The sequence below is a fragment of the Pneumocystis jirovecii genome (assembly GCF_001477535.1).
Source record: "Pneumocystis jirovecii RU7 chromosome Unknown supercont1.12, whole genome shotgun sequence".
Taxonomy (NCBI): Eukaryota; Fungi; Ascomycota; class Pneumocystomycetes; order Pneumocystales; family Pneumocystaceae; genus Pneumocystis; species Pneumocystis jirovecii.
This window is the reverse complement of record NW_017264786.1, coordinates 105307-117948: the sequence shown is the minus strand read 5'-3', so window position 1 is coordinate 117948 and position 12642 is coordinate 105307. Positions and strand designations below refer to the sequence as shown.

The 12642-nt window shown below is 31.2% G+C and overlaps 8 protein-coding genes across 8 annotated transcripts; 4 read left to right on the top strand and 4 right to left on the bottom strand.

Moving 5' to 3' along the window:
- Nucleotides 1–1240: 1240 nt before the first annotated feature.
- Nucleotides 1241–2034, bottom strand: T551_02663 (uncharacterized protein; the record flags this gene model as incomplete). Its single annotated transcript, XM_018374926.1, has 4 exons — nucleotides 1241–1416; nucleotides 1491–1530; nucleotides 1586–1754; nucleotides 1796–2034. 4 exons carry the CDS (start codon nucleotides 2032–2034, stop codon nucleotides 1241–1243), a joined length of 624 nt encoding a protein of 207 aa, XP_018228806.1.
- Nucleotides 2035–2799: 765 nt separating this feature from the next.
- T551_02662 (uncharacterized protein) lies at nucleotides 2800–3111 on the bottom strand (the record flags this gene model as incomplete). The annotated part of the gene is made up of 3 exons (XM_018374925.1): nucleotides 2800–2826; nucleotides 2875–2895; nucleotides 2944–3111. 3 exons carry the CDS (start codon nucleotides 3109–3111, stop codon nucleotides 2800–2802), a joined length of 216 nt encoding a protein of 71 aa, XP_018228805.1.
- A 121-nt stretch (nucleotides 3112–3232) lies between these two features.
- On the top strand, nucleotides 3233–4877 carry T551_02661 (serine-tRNA ligase; the record flags this gene model as incomplete). Its single annotated transcript, XM_018374924.1, has 8 exons — nucleotides 3233–3365; nucleotides 3413–3483; nucleotides 3525–3686; nucleotides 3731–4036; nucleotides 4077–4186; nucleotides 4230–4320; nucleotides 4365–4733; nucleotides 4776–4877. The coding sequence occupies 8 exons, from the start codon at nucleotides 3233–3235 to the stop codon at nucleotides 4875–4877; spliced, it is 1344 nt and encodes a 447-aa protein (XP_018228804.1).
- Nucleotides 4878–5147: 270 nt separating this feature from the next.
- Nucleotides 5148–6130, top strand: T551_02660 (RdgB/HAM1 family non-canonical purine NTP pyrophosphatase; the record flags this gene model as incomplete). The annotated part of the gene is made up of 9 exons (XM_018374923.1): nucleotides 5148–5160; nucleotides 5210–5296; nucleotides 5337–5401; nucleotides 5450–5523; nucleotides 5566–5597; nucleotides 5640–5752; nucleotides 5793–5894; nucleotides 5951–5970; nucleotides 6013–6130. The coding sequence occupies 9 exons, from the start codon at nucleotides 5148–5150 to the stop codon at nucleotides 6128–6130; spliced, it is 624 nt and encodes a 207-aa protein (XP_018228803.1).
- A 108-nt stretch (nucleotides 6131–6238) lies between these two features.
- Nucleotides 6239–6971, bottom strand: T551_02659 (nucleoside-triphosphatase; the record flags this gene model as incomplete). Its single annotated transcript, XM_018374922.1, has 3 exons — nucleotides 6239–6440; nucleotides 6489–6634; nucleotides 6681–6971. 3 exons carry the CDS (start codon nucleotides 6969–6971, stop codon nucleotides 6239–6241), a joined length of 639 nt encoding a protein of 212 aa, XP_018228802.1.
- A 536-nt stretch (nucleotides 6972–7507) lies between these two features.
- T551_02658 (TRAPP subunit BET5) lies at nucleotides 7508–8054 on the bottom strand (the record flags this gene model as incomplete). The annotated part of the gene is made up of 2 exons (XM_018374921.1): nucleotides 7508–7763; nucleotides 7807–8054. 2 exons carry the CDS (start codon nucleotides 8052–8054, stop codon nucleotides 7508–7510), a joined length of 504 nt encoding a protein of 167 aa, XP_018228801.1.
- A 181-nt stretch (nucleotides 8055–8235) lies between these two features.
- T551_02657 (uncharacterized protein) lies at nucleotides 8236–9854 on the top strand (the record flags this gene model as incomplete). The annotated part of the gene is made up of 9 exons (XM_018374920.1): nucleotides 8236–8400; nucleotides 8444–8581; nucleotides 8630–8885; nucleotides 8930–9049; nucleotides 9099–9259; nucleotides 9302–9447; nucleotides 9490–9589; nucleotides 9632–9766; nucleotides 9816–9854. The coding sequence occupies 9 exons, from the start codon at nucleotides 8236–8238 to the stop codon at nucleotides 9852–9854; spliced, it is 1260 nt and encodes a 419-aa protein (XP_018228800.1).
- Nucleotides 9855–10252: 398 nt separating this feature from the next.
- Nucleotides 10253–12173, top strand: T551_02656 (uncharacterized protein; the record flags this gene model as incomplete). The annotated part of the gene is made up of 5 exons (XM_018374919.1): nucleotides 10253–11147; nucleotides 11199–11559; nucleotides 11612–11951; nucleotides 11994–12117; nucleotides 12166–12173. The coding sequence occupies 5 exons, from the start codon at nucleotides 10253–10255 to the stop codon at nucleotides 12171–12173; spliced, it is 1728 nt and encodes a 575-aa protein (XP_018228799.1).
- Between the last annotated feature and the right edge of the window lie 469 nt (nucleotides 12174–12642).

The window sequence follows — 12642 nt, the reverse complement described above, 5'->3', positions numbered from 1 at the left end:
AGTGTGTATAGTGTGCATAGAGTGTATATGCTGCTGCTGTGTGCGTAGTGTGTAATGTATAGAATGTACAGTGAGTGCAGCCACTGCCTAAGCTGCAGTGTATATACCGTGCACAGCTACAGCATGCACAGCATGTCTAGTGTCTTGTGCTGCAGTGTGCCAAAGTATGGCATATATAGTGTATACAGTGTATAGCATGTATAGCTGTACAGCGTAGTCAGCAATGGAATGTACAGCACAAATATACAGCAGAGAGTGCTGTATTATATATATAATACATATACTATAAATGTATACAATGCACGTTGTGCATATACTCTGCTGCACAGCATACACTTATACTATATGTATGACGCATACAGCAATGTATACAGTAGTGTATACTGTATAGCATAGTGTAAAGTATAGTGTATAGTATAATATACTGTATAGTGTAGTGCAAAGTATAGTGTAGTGCAAAGTATAGTGTAGTGCAGTGCAAGATATACTCACAGAACACGGTGCGTATGGCATGGCTAAGTGTGCACACAGTTTCCAGTGTGCAGTGTAGCGTGCAGTGTCAGTGGCAGAGTGGATATTCTGTATAAATGTAGTGTGCACAGCACGTGGATAGCACAGCTTATGCAGCACACAGCAAGTGTGTGGTTTGTAGTATATAATTTAATATGTGTATAGTATATACTGTGCAATATACACTATGGTATGTGTATAGTGTGTGTATGATATGTCTATGGTGTACAGTGTGTGGTATAGCTGTGATATATCCAAGAGTATGTCTACAGTGCATTTATGGTATATACACTGTGATATAACTATGGTATATACGTGGTATGTATATATGTATATATATATATAGTGTATATATGTACAGGTGTATGGGTAGGTGTGTGCAGATGTACATAGAAAATAGCAGAATATAACAGTAGAATATAATAGATAGCAAAAGATTGATGGGAGGTTGATGGGAGGCGGTGCAGCATGTGGATTTGGAGCATTCTGTAGAGATGTGTGGAAGCGTGTGCAATGGGATGCAGGAGCAAGGGGCAGGCACTAGCGGAACGGCCTCCGCTTTTCCTTGAGCCTTTTGTAGAAAGCCTTTTTTCCAGACATCTTGGCTTTCTGGATATCGCTGTATTTCTTCTTAAAATATAAACGTTTGTCCTGATCCTGCAAAATTTCGTCCAGAATGGTGTTGGCTCTTTTCTTGGAAAACTCTTCAAAGGGTGTATTTAGGACGTCGTCAATCATTGTTCCAAGCTGGAAGTATGTTGGGAGGTCTTTCTTGTCCTTTTTGTAGTGTCGTTTGGGGTCCAAGATATTTCTCATTTTCAGGATCTGCAGTTCTGTCTTGAGAGACTGTGTTAGCTCGGGCTTGGACATGTGAAACCAGTCTTTCCCAGCAGTTTTTTCCTTTTCCTAATAAATTTCAGTATTTGCGATAAAAAACATTAAACACGGATGGATAGATCAGTGTAACTATGACACTTTACTCTCCATTGCAAGCAAATGACAAAAGCATTTAGATTTGCTCTGAGAAGTATTTTTCATCACGATATTTCAAAGCTTGGCGTGATGAATAACTTACTTTTTTTTTTTCTTTTCGACTTAATGGTGGTTTATAGTGAATTGGTTGGTTGATATCATCGTTAATTACTTTATAGCTTTTTTCTAAAACTTCTGGCTTTATAGAGCTAATATTTCCTGTTTTTGATATATAGGTTGGCGTAATATGATCACCTTTCCATTTAAAAGTGCTATTTTTTCAGAACTAGCATGGCATGATTGGATTTTTTACTTTTTTTTAGTGCTTTTTCGATGGTCTGTTTCCTTAGGACTTGATGTTTTTGAAAGAGCCTCAAGGTTTTTTTGTGCTTTTTTTATTAAATATTCAATTTTTTCTTGCGAAAGTGTTTCTAAATGAATGTTTTGCCTAGTGATAGGGTTTTTGAAAACGTTTATCTCATTAAGAGGTTCTAAACTTTTTTCCTTTTGTATATCTAAATCTTCTTCGCTACATGAATGTTTATTTAACATGTTCTTTACTGTAAAAACATCTAGGTTATCTTGATCTAAAATATTATTAGAAAGGAACTAAATGGTTGTGTAAAAGCTACAAGGTTATTTCAGTCCTCATAAGTAAAGAAATATGATCTCTCGAAGCGAGTAAACATACAAATTTAGTGCAATTACTGCTCTTTTTTATTTTAAAATATTACGATATTTTTTAAAATTTTAAATCGCACGATATCGAAGGTTTCTTCTCTCTATAATTGATTGAAATATACAAAACATCTCTCAAAATGGTTAGCAATTTATTAATATTCTTTTAATACTTTTATCTAAAATAAATCTTAATCTTTTAATTTCTGAAAAAAAGTCGTTTAAATATTCATTTTATTTGATAAGATTTGATATAAAATAAATGTGTCATTTACTTTTTTACAATCAATATATCTTTATCACAAACTAACGTCTATTTGTGGATATTGAAAGCAAACAGCCAATAAACATGGTTAAAATTTTAATATGTATTAAATTCAGTAGATGCTTAATTATATAAATTACATGAATACTTTAATGCTTTTCATTTATATTGAGTGAATGGATTCGTGTCTAATGAGTGTCTAGTATAGTTTACATATAAAAGATGATTATTGGCTTTATAAATAGATTGGAGAAACATGTATTGTGTTGGTGTAATCCTCTACATGTCTATTTATACATTTTGATTGACCAAATATACGTAGTATATATTTTTATGTTCCTTTATGTATTTTATTTGCCGATAGATTGTGATTTTTAATGTTTTTCATCTGATTTATGGTCCTTGCAAAAATTAGTATTTAAAATCCATATTTAAGGGGAAACACGCACTTCCCAGGGATGTTTAAGGCCCTAGAATACTGTAAGAAGTGTAAAATAGCACTTAAAGCACATCCTTACCAAAATAACGGGTCCATCTTGTTTCATCCTATAAAGTATGAAAAACCACATAGAAGCTCCAAGAATTTGAGAAAGTACAGTATGGATCTTAACAATGAGTTTTGAAGTTTCAAATAATATATTTACCTTTGCTGGTGGGTGGAAATGTGCTCTACTAGATGTTTTCATTTGTTTGTGGTAAAAGTCGTTGATCTTAGATTCTGTTATGGCAACAACGTTATTTCTATATCAACGACAAAAAAAAGATAAGGATTAATAAGCCCATTAAAAGATCAATTTTCTTTAAATAATGCTTGATATTTATCTTTTCCTGTCAGAAAAAGGAGGAGATCCAGAGAAGATTAAAGAATCTCAAAAAAAACGGGGCTCTTCAGTTGAAATTGTTGATCAAATTCTTGTTTTATATAAATCATGGACAGCAGGTACATATGTTGTTTTTTAAGATAAAAGGCTTAGTTCTATATTTTAGAAAGGTTTATTCTTGATTCTTTAAATAGGGAGATGAATACTCTTCAGAAAGAAATTTCTGCTAAGATTAAGGTTTTTCTTGTACAAAATGACAATATTGTTAATTCTTTCAGTCAAAAGAAGATGTACTTCCTTTGCTTGTTAAGAAACAGGAGTTACAAGTCAAACGTAAGGAAGCAGAAGTATTAGAGTCGGAGAAAGAACGGGCATTAAGGCAGACACTCAAGACAGTGGGAAATATTGTTCATGATTCTGTTCCAGTAAGTAATAATGAGGTAAGTATCTTAGTTTTTTTCCTCTAAAGAAAAACCTGTATAAGGATGATAATGAAGTAATTCGTACATGGTTTCCAGAGAATTATATTGAAAAAAAGGGTAATTTATCTCACCATGAGGTTTTATTGAGATTAGATGGATATGATCCAGAAAGAGGTGTTAAATTGGCAGGACATAGAGGTTATTTTTTAAAGGGATGCGGTGTTCTTCTCAGTCAAGCGTTGGTTAATTATTCTTTGAATTTTCTTATAGAAAAAGGTTATATTGTTTTACAAACCCCACATATGATGAATAAGGATATAATGAGTAAGACAGCTGAATTGGATGATTTTGATGAACAACTTTACAAGGTTTGTATTGTTTTCGTATTGTATTTTATTTATTCTTTAGGTTATAGATGGAGATGATGAAAAATATCTTATTGCAACATCTGAACAGCCAATTTCTGCTTTTCATTCTAATGAATGGTTTGAAACACCTAATGAGCAACTTCCAATTAAGTAAGCATGTCTTCTGGTGGTAAATACATGCTTATTTTTCAAGATATGCTGGATATAGTTCTTGTTATCGAAGAGAAGCTGGTGCACATGGAAAAGACACATGGGGGATATTTAGAGTTCACCAGTTTGATAAGGTTTTTCTTCTTTCTGCTTTTGGTTTGTTGCTTAATTGTTTTAGATTGAACAATTTTTGATTACTTCTCCTGAATCTTCCTGGATTATGTTTGAAGAAATGATTTCTGTTGCTGAAGAGTTTTATATGTCTCTCAAACTCCCTTATCGAATTGTTTCTATTGTCTCTGGTGCATTAAATAATGCTGCTTCAAAAAAATATGATTTAGAGGCTTGGTTTCCATTTCAAAGTGAATACAAGGAGTTAGTAAGTTGTTCAAACTGTACAGATTACCAGTCTAGAAATCTTGAGATTCGTTGTGGTATTAAGCGTTTAGGAGATAAAGAAAAAAAATATGTGCATTGCTTAAATGCTACTTTATGCGCTGTGACTAGAGCATTATGTTGTATATTAGAAAATTATCAAACACCAGATGTTGTTTATTTTTTCATTTATTACAATAATTAATATTTTTAGGGTCTAGATATTCCTGAGCCTTTGCAGAGTTATATGGGCGGGAAAACTTTCCTTCCTTTTACTAAAAGTTTGCCTAGGAATAGTACATCTCGGAAAGTTTAAGCACATATCTCTTTGCAAATATACAGAATTAATGTTCCAGAGAATGTATCGAAAGTGACATTTTGTAAAAATCTACAAAATACATTTTATTTATATAAAATGATTTGTTTTTCTTATCAAAGGCTCTTTTGTATACATATAGTTTATTTTGTATATATAAGTAGATAAAATGTTTTTGTGACATATAGATAATATGTTTATGATTTTTTCCTTTAAATACTTTAACATTTTATATTTTACCGTTCTTAGATTACTCTTATTGTTAAAAAAATGCAAGAAATAGGTAGAAAAAATAGATAAAATTCTTTTTAACAAAAATCTGATTTGTATAGTTTTTGTTACAGGAAATGTAAAAAAGGCCGAAGAAATTAAGGCAATTTATAATATAGAATTCAAATTAACATGTGTTTTTTTAGAACGTATGTTTTTACTAAACACAAAGATACTGACTATTCGAAGTACCTGAAATACAAGGAGAGTTAGACGAAATAATAATAGATAAATGTAAAAGAGCAGTAGATATTGTATATTAAAAAAAAAAAACACAAAATCACTCTGACATATTTTAACAGATTAAAAAACCTGTAATTGTTGAGGATACAAGTCTTTCTTTCACAGCACTTAATGGACTCCCTGGACCATATATGTAGGTCTTAAAGGATTTTAAAACCTTTTTAAATCAATACAGAAAGTGGTTTTTGTCTAGTCTTGGGCTTGATGGTATATATATTAAATTTGTTGCAAATTAATTCATAATATAAGGACTTGTGCGTATTTTAACTCCTTTTTCTGACAAGACAGCGGAGGCTGTGTGTAAATTTGCATATTGTAAAGGGCCTGGACATGATGTGCATATTTTTGAAGGAAGAACACAAGTAATTAGAAACTTGAAATTTGCAATATTCATTTGTTTAGGGAACTATTGTGCCTGCTCGTGGTTCTGCTGTATTTGGATGGTCTGTTGAATTAATACTTGTTCTAATTTTACTGATAGTTTTTAGGGATCCGATTTTTCAGGTAATAACGAAATATTTTTAGCTAAAATATCTCTAATACTATTTGCACAACAATAGCCACTTGATAATCATCAAACGTAAGTTATATGTTATTTAAGTTTCGATAGTTAATGTTTTAGATACGCTGAAATGGATCGTTCGTTAAAATGTATGTTGAGTCATCGTACAAAAGCGTTGATGAAACTTTTATCATTTTTGAAAAATATTGTAAGAAATGAAAGTAAAGATTCTTCTTGATAAATGCAAACACTATCCTTAATACGAAAACCCATGTTAATAAGAGTAAGAATTGATCTAAAGTGTATAATTAATCGAAATGACAAATATCGCATGAAATTATAGTTGTCATTTTTTTCTTGACTTATCACCTTGTTGCCACTGTTGAATCCATTCACCTATTTTCATTACATTGTCATTCACTTGTTCCAATACATCACTCGTTAGCTCCATTACTCGTTCAGATCCAAATGATGTTATTGCTTCGTCTAATACAATTTGCATGATTTCTGCTTCATTGTTTTCTTGTATTTTCCGGAGAGTATATTTCCTGATCCATTTGTTATTTTTGAAATTTTCATAATTAAGTTGTATTTACCTTTCAACTAGCCGATCCCAAAGTAGTGTATGTTGTGTACGTAATACTACAACCAGATCCACCCAATGTACAGGAAAAACATTGCACGTATGCCAATCAACTACCACTCCACCTTGTTGTATATCTTTCTCCAAATATTTCAAGAGCTATTCTAAAACATTAAAAATTACCCTCAGATGATAAAATAAATACTTTTACTTCATCCACAATATACGCATCCCAAGTTGCATCTTTACCTTTATGACATCCACTTTTTTTAACAATATCCCCGACTGATAGGTGATGCAAGTCATAAAGTCTACATAGTCGCAATGCGTGTGTTGTTTTGCCCGTACCTGGTGTGCCGCACATAAGAATATTCGGACGGCATCGAGTAATTGATGAAATACTATTAACAGAGTTTTGAGGATTACATGTACTAAAATCTGTTTCAAGTTTCTTTGGAATGTCTATAATCTTTGTAGAACTTTGAACATTTAACATTTAGAATTGTTATTATTTATTTGTTGTCGGTTGCTGTGCCGTTAGTGTAGCGTAAGTGTAAAAAGTGCACTGTGAGTGTAAATCTATAGAATTATTCATACATTATCTATTCATATAAATCTTGAGATATATAATATTGAGTTTAGAAATCTATATACCGTAGCCTTAACGAAAATTTGTGGTTTTAAATATACAAAATTTTCTTGTGTATAATTTTATTTTGAAGTACGTATTTAGAATTTTTGCGTATATATATAGTATATACAGAATTCTTGCATGCGTTGTTTGTTTTTGTAATTTATATTTAAGTTTTTGTAATATAACTTTGTTTTAATATATATTTTGATTTTGCCATATATTTTTATTCTGAAGTAGTTGTAATTAGTATCTTAGTGTATACATTTAGTATTTTTGCGCATATAGTTAGTTTTCTCTTTACATATGCTTGTATTTTGCATATTTATTTGTGCATTTTTGAGATTTGTCGTTTAAAATTCGCTGTTTAAAATTAGTAGTATGGATATATATATGTAACCTTACTTAAGTGACCGTATAAACTGATCTAGTGCCAGCTCAAACAGTTCAACTTCCACATCATCTTTAGGGCACTCTGGATTGCCAAGAGAATTTTTTACAACAAATTCTACATAAAGACTAACAAAGATTTGGTGAAGTACATGAAGCAAGTTATTGCAATTAGGATCTGTCAGTAAAACAAATTTGAGTCCGCTTGCTGTTTCATAATGATGTAGTTTGTATTCTGGAGTGCGATACGAGATAAATGATTTGTCTCTATGTCTATTACCAAATTGTATATGTGCATATGTATACTCACGGCCCTCCAAGTTTTTTGCTAATACGGCGCAATGAATAAAGTACTCCAAATACAAGTTTTGCTTCGTCATCTGCATTTAACGTGTTACATTGCGAATGAACCATTGATGAATTGTCATTTTCTGTTTCAAGATGCCGGTTATTATTCCAAGTTTTTTTGTAAATAGATTTACCTATAACAATAAGTATGAAGAGTTTAAATAGAAGCTTACAAGAGCGATTGAATATAAATAATTTATAAATAGTCATAGATTAATTTTTTAAATGGTTAAAGAGATGAATCTCGTGGATCTCGATGTACAACATCATGCATAGATAAAAAATAAAAAGCAATATTTTGGGTATAGAAAGTTAAGAATATTAGTGTTAAATTGCTTTTTTCTATATTTTATGTTTTTTTTTCTGTTTATTGGTGTTTTTTGTCTGAAAAATGGATGAAAAACGTCTTTATTTCATGCAGAGTTTGTCAGATATATGTTTGGACGATAATTTGGGAAAAAAAAACAAAATATCATCTTTCTCTCAACCTAAATCTGATCCTCTGTCTTTTAAAGGGGATTCTGGTACTTTTTTTCATGATAAGCCGCATTTTAAGGTACTTTTCAGCAAAATATTAGAGACAAATTGAATGGATTTAGGAAACTTTGGATGCAGTTACAACAGAGAATGATGATGGATGTAAAATGCTTAATCAGTATCTTATTAAGCAGAAGATTGGGAAAGGTTCTTATGGTACTGTTAATTGGTGTATTGATACGTTAACGGGTAAAGAATATGTTCACTGATCATTAGTTTCATGTCTACGTAAATTGATAAAAATGTAGGCTATTAAAGATTTTTCTAAGATTCAGTTGCGGAAAGTTCATAAATGTTCACGTTTTCAGCAACCTAAACTTTCATCGGGTTCTTTTCTTTCTGATGACTTTCCATTTTATCGGAATTTATGTAATCATGCAGAAAGCGATAACCCGCTTTATTTTATTCAAAAAGAGATTAATATTATGAAAAAGATAAATCATAAAAATATAGTTAGTATGATTGAAGTGCTAGATGATCCTCATGGAGATTCTTTATATATGGGTAGGATTAATTATCACGTTGGTATCTATTAATAACAAATAAAGTTTTAGAGTTGTGTGAAAAAGGTGTTGTTATGGATATGGATGTGAATAATGCAATTAGTCCGTATAGTGAAAATGAGTGTCGAAAATGGTTTCGTGATTTAATATTAGGTATTGAGTATCGTATGTACTATTTGAATACTTATTTTTACATTTATTAATATTTTTTTAGTTCATGCTCATGGAATATGTCATTGTGATATTAAACCTGAAAATTTGTTACTCTCTAAAGATGGAACATTGAAAATTGCTGATTTCGGTATTTCAAAGACGTTTACTGGAGATAACGATTCATTCTGTAGGATAAAGGGAACACCTGCATTTATGGCTCCAGTATATATTTATTTTTTTTTGCGATTGTGATTTAGTATATAGGAATTGTGCGTCTTTGATCATGTTGTTTCATGCAAGGCTGCTGATATTTGGTCCATGGGTATTACTTTGTGGTGTTTAGCATTTGGGTATTTGCCTTTTAATGAATCTGACATTATGAAACTGTATGATATTATTAAAACTCAGAAGTAATGAATTTTTTTTGATGATATAATTGTTTACAAATTTAGAATAGTAGTGCCTGATCATGTCTCTCCTGAGCTAAAGGATTTATTTGAAAAAATTCTTGAGAAAGATCCTGAAAAAAGGATCAAAATGTGTGATTTACGGGTTAGTTTTCAATTTAAACGCTTTTTTTAACTTATTTTAAAGCAACATGATTGGGTAACTCTTAATGGCAAGGATCCAATGATTTCATATGAGGAGAATACGATGGGTGTAGTTCATGAAATTTCCAACAAAGATTTTAAAATGACGATCTCTACAATTCAAAAAACAATTAATAAGGTAAGATTTGTCCTCTATGGTTTTACAATAAATATAATACATTCAAAAGATAAATTTTGTTCAAATATTCAAAAATATCTCTTATTAAGTATAATTTATATAAATGTTGTTTACTGCTTTCCATTCTATAATTTACCGTCTTTATACAACATTGAAAATAGCAAAAGATAGCTATTTTTTGTTTTCACTGGATTCCTAGGCGTCATTTTTGTAATCACATAATTATTAATATATTATTTAGAGTAGTTTTTGATTTAATTTTTGGACAATTTTTTCTTGTTTTACTGTTGACCCGCAACAGGTTATCGAACGTCGCTTTTTTGTAAATTTTGATATTTTGCTAGCATTATATATATATATATACAAAATAGTAGAAAATATCTCCTGAAGCAGTGTATTTTTGGATATTATTCTTCATTTTGTGAGTATTTTAGTTTTTGGTTATACTATACTGATGCTTTTAGTTTTTTTTTTTGCTGTTGAAATATGGGAGTTGATGTTGCAAAAAGAAGTCAGGAAAGTTCTTGTGGATCAATAGAAGTTCAGGATTTGTCATTTTCATATGTCAGGAAGATGTCTGTTATTAGTTGGGTCCCTCCATCTTCTTCTGCAATGCATCCTGCACATCCTACAATAGCAACTTCTTTAGATGAAAATAAGGAGGAAAATGGAAATAAAGAAGAGTTGAAAGAAAATTCTAAGGGCACTGAGAATGTTATAGACGAATCTAGTATTAGGGATGATATGAATAGCGCAGAAGAGCAAAATAGAATAGATGGGGTTATAGATTTGAGTGGTCAAAATGATATATCTACTTTTAGCAACCAGGCACGTGCACCACCCTTGTCTACACCTGTGCAATCCAAGCGGGTTATGTTGATGTTTAATCGCATATTTATGTCTTCTGAAAAAGATTCAGATTCTCATAAATTAAAGAAACATGAAAAGGATAAGGCTGAGTCGAATGGTAAAGTAACTGGCACAAATGACAAAACATCTGTGCTTCCAAAGGTTTCTGAAGCAAGTGTGAATGAAAATCAAGACCCTTTGAAAACAAGTAGTGATCGGATTATCCGGACTGTTTCTGATCGTTTTACTTTATTAATAGACGGTACACATTTTCATACTCTTCGAAGAGTTCGACGTGAAGAAAAACTTCGTTCAATGCTTCGTGATTTTCTTGGCGGGAATGCCAAGAAAGAAGCGCGTATGTGTGCTCTTGATAATACTCCGCAAGCAAATAATCTAAGTCTCATTAATGGTTGCATGAATAAAATGAAATCAGAAAGATCAGATTTGTCTAAAAAAGAGAAGGATTACACAAATACAAGTGCTAGTTTGGTTCAGAAGTATGGAAAATGTCATGAAGTAATAGGAAAAGGTCTGTTTTTTCATTTATTTTTTTTTCGAAAAAAGTATTTAAATAGATTAGGTGCATTTGGAGTGGTACGTATTTCTCATAAGGCTGATCCTGAGAATGCACATGCTGAGCAATTGTATGCTATTAAGGAGTTTCGTCGACGTCCTTCAGAATCTACAAAGAAGTATACTAAACGCTTGACTTCTGAATTTTGTATTTCATCTTCTTTGCGACATCCGAATGTTATTCACACTCTTGATCTTTTGCAAGATTCTAAAGGGGATTATTGTGAAGTTATGGAATTTTGTGCTGGTGGTGATTTGTATTCTTTAATTCTCGCATCTGGAAAACTTGATATGATAGAAGCCGATTGTTATTTTAAACAATTAATGCGAGGTGTAGAGTATATGCATGAGATGGGAGTTGCACATAGGTACTTATTTTTTATGTATAATGTCTTTATTATTTGTATTAATATATTTAAGGGATTTGAAACCTGAAAATCTTCTTTTAACACATAATGGTGCCCTTAAAATCACTGATTTTGGAAATGGTGAATGTTTTAGGATGGCATGGGAAAAAAAGGCACATCTAACATGTGGGCTTTGTGGATCCATACCATATATTGCTCCAGAGGAGTATACAGATAAGGAATTTGATCCTCGTGCTGTAGATGTTTGGGCAACGGGTGTAATTTACATGGCAATGCGTACGGGACGCCATTTATGGCGAGTAGCTAAGCAGGACGAGGATGATTTTTATGATAAGTATCTTGAAGAAAGAAAAAATAAAGCAGGTTATGAGCCTATTGAGTCTTTGCAAAGGGTATTTTTGTTTTCTATTCTTTTATTTTCTTCTAATTTATAGACGCATTGTCGGAATGTCATTTACTCTATCCTTGATCCTTCACCCGAACGTCGTATTTCAGCTAAACATGTTCTTCGTACTGAGTGGGGAAAAGAAATTTTGGTCTGTAAAGCAGGAGAAGTTGGTAAGTTTTTTCTTTATATTTTTGTTTGCTTCTTATTTTTAATTCTAGGGTTTTGAGTGAAATTCTGCATTGGTTATTGGCGATATTTTGTTTTTTTGCATGTTGGATCATTTTTTTATATTTATAAATTGTTTTTATACTACTAATTAATGGTATATATATATATATATTAATACTTTTTTTTTCAATAATATTTTGTTTAATTAATGTATTTTAAATGTTTTATATATTTAATTATTTTTTGCATTTGTATTTTTTGTCTAAGTCGTTTTATCGATCATGTACAATAGAATCTTTTAAAAGTAGGCTTTGTTTATAAGTTTAAGAATATATTCCCTAAGATTAGAGACTTTTTTACATTTTTTTAAAGTATTTACACAATGAGCTGGTTTGTTATAGATTTTTTGAAGATAAATTTAATTTTTAAGGGCTGGTTTTAAAAAAGCTGTCAACCGAGCAGGTACTCATGTAAGTAAAAAAGGAGAATAAATTTGGTGGATTTTACTTGAATACGTGTTCTTTATT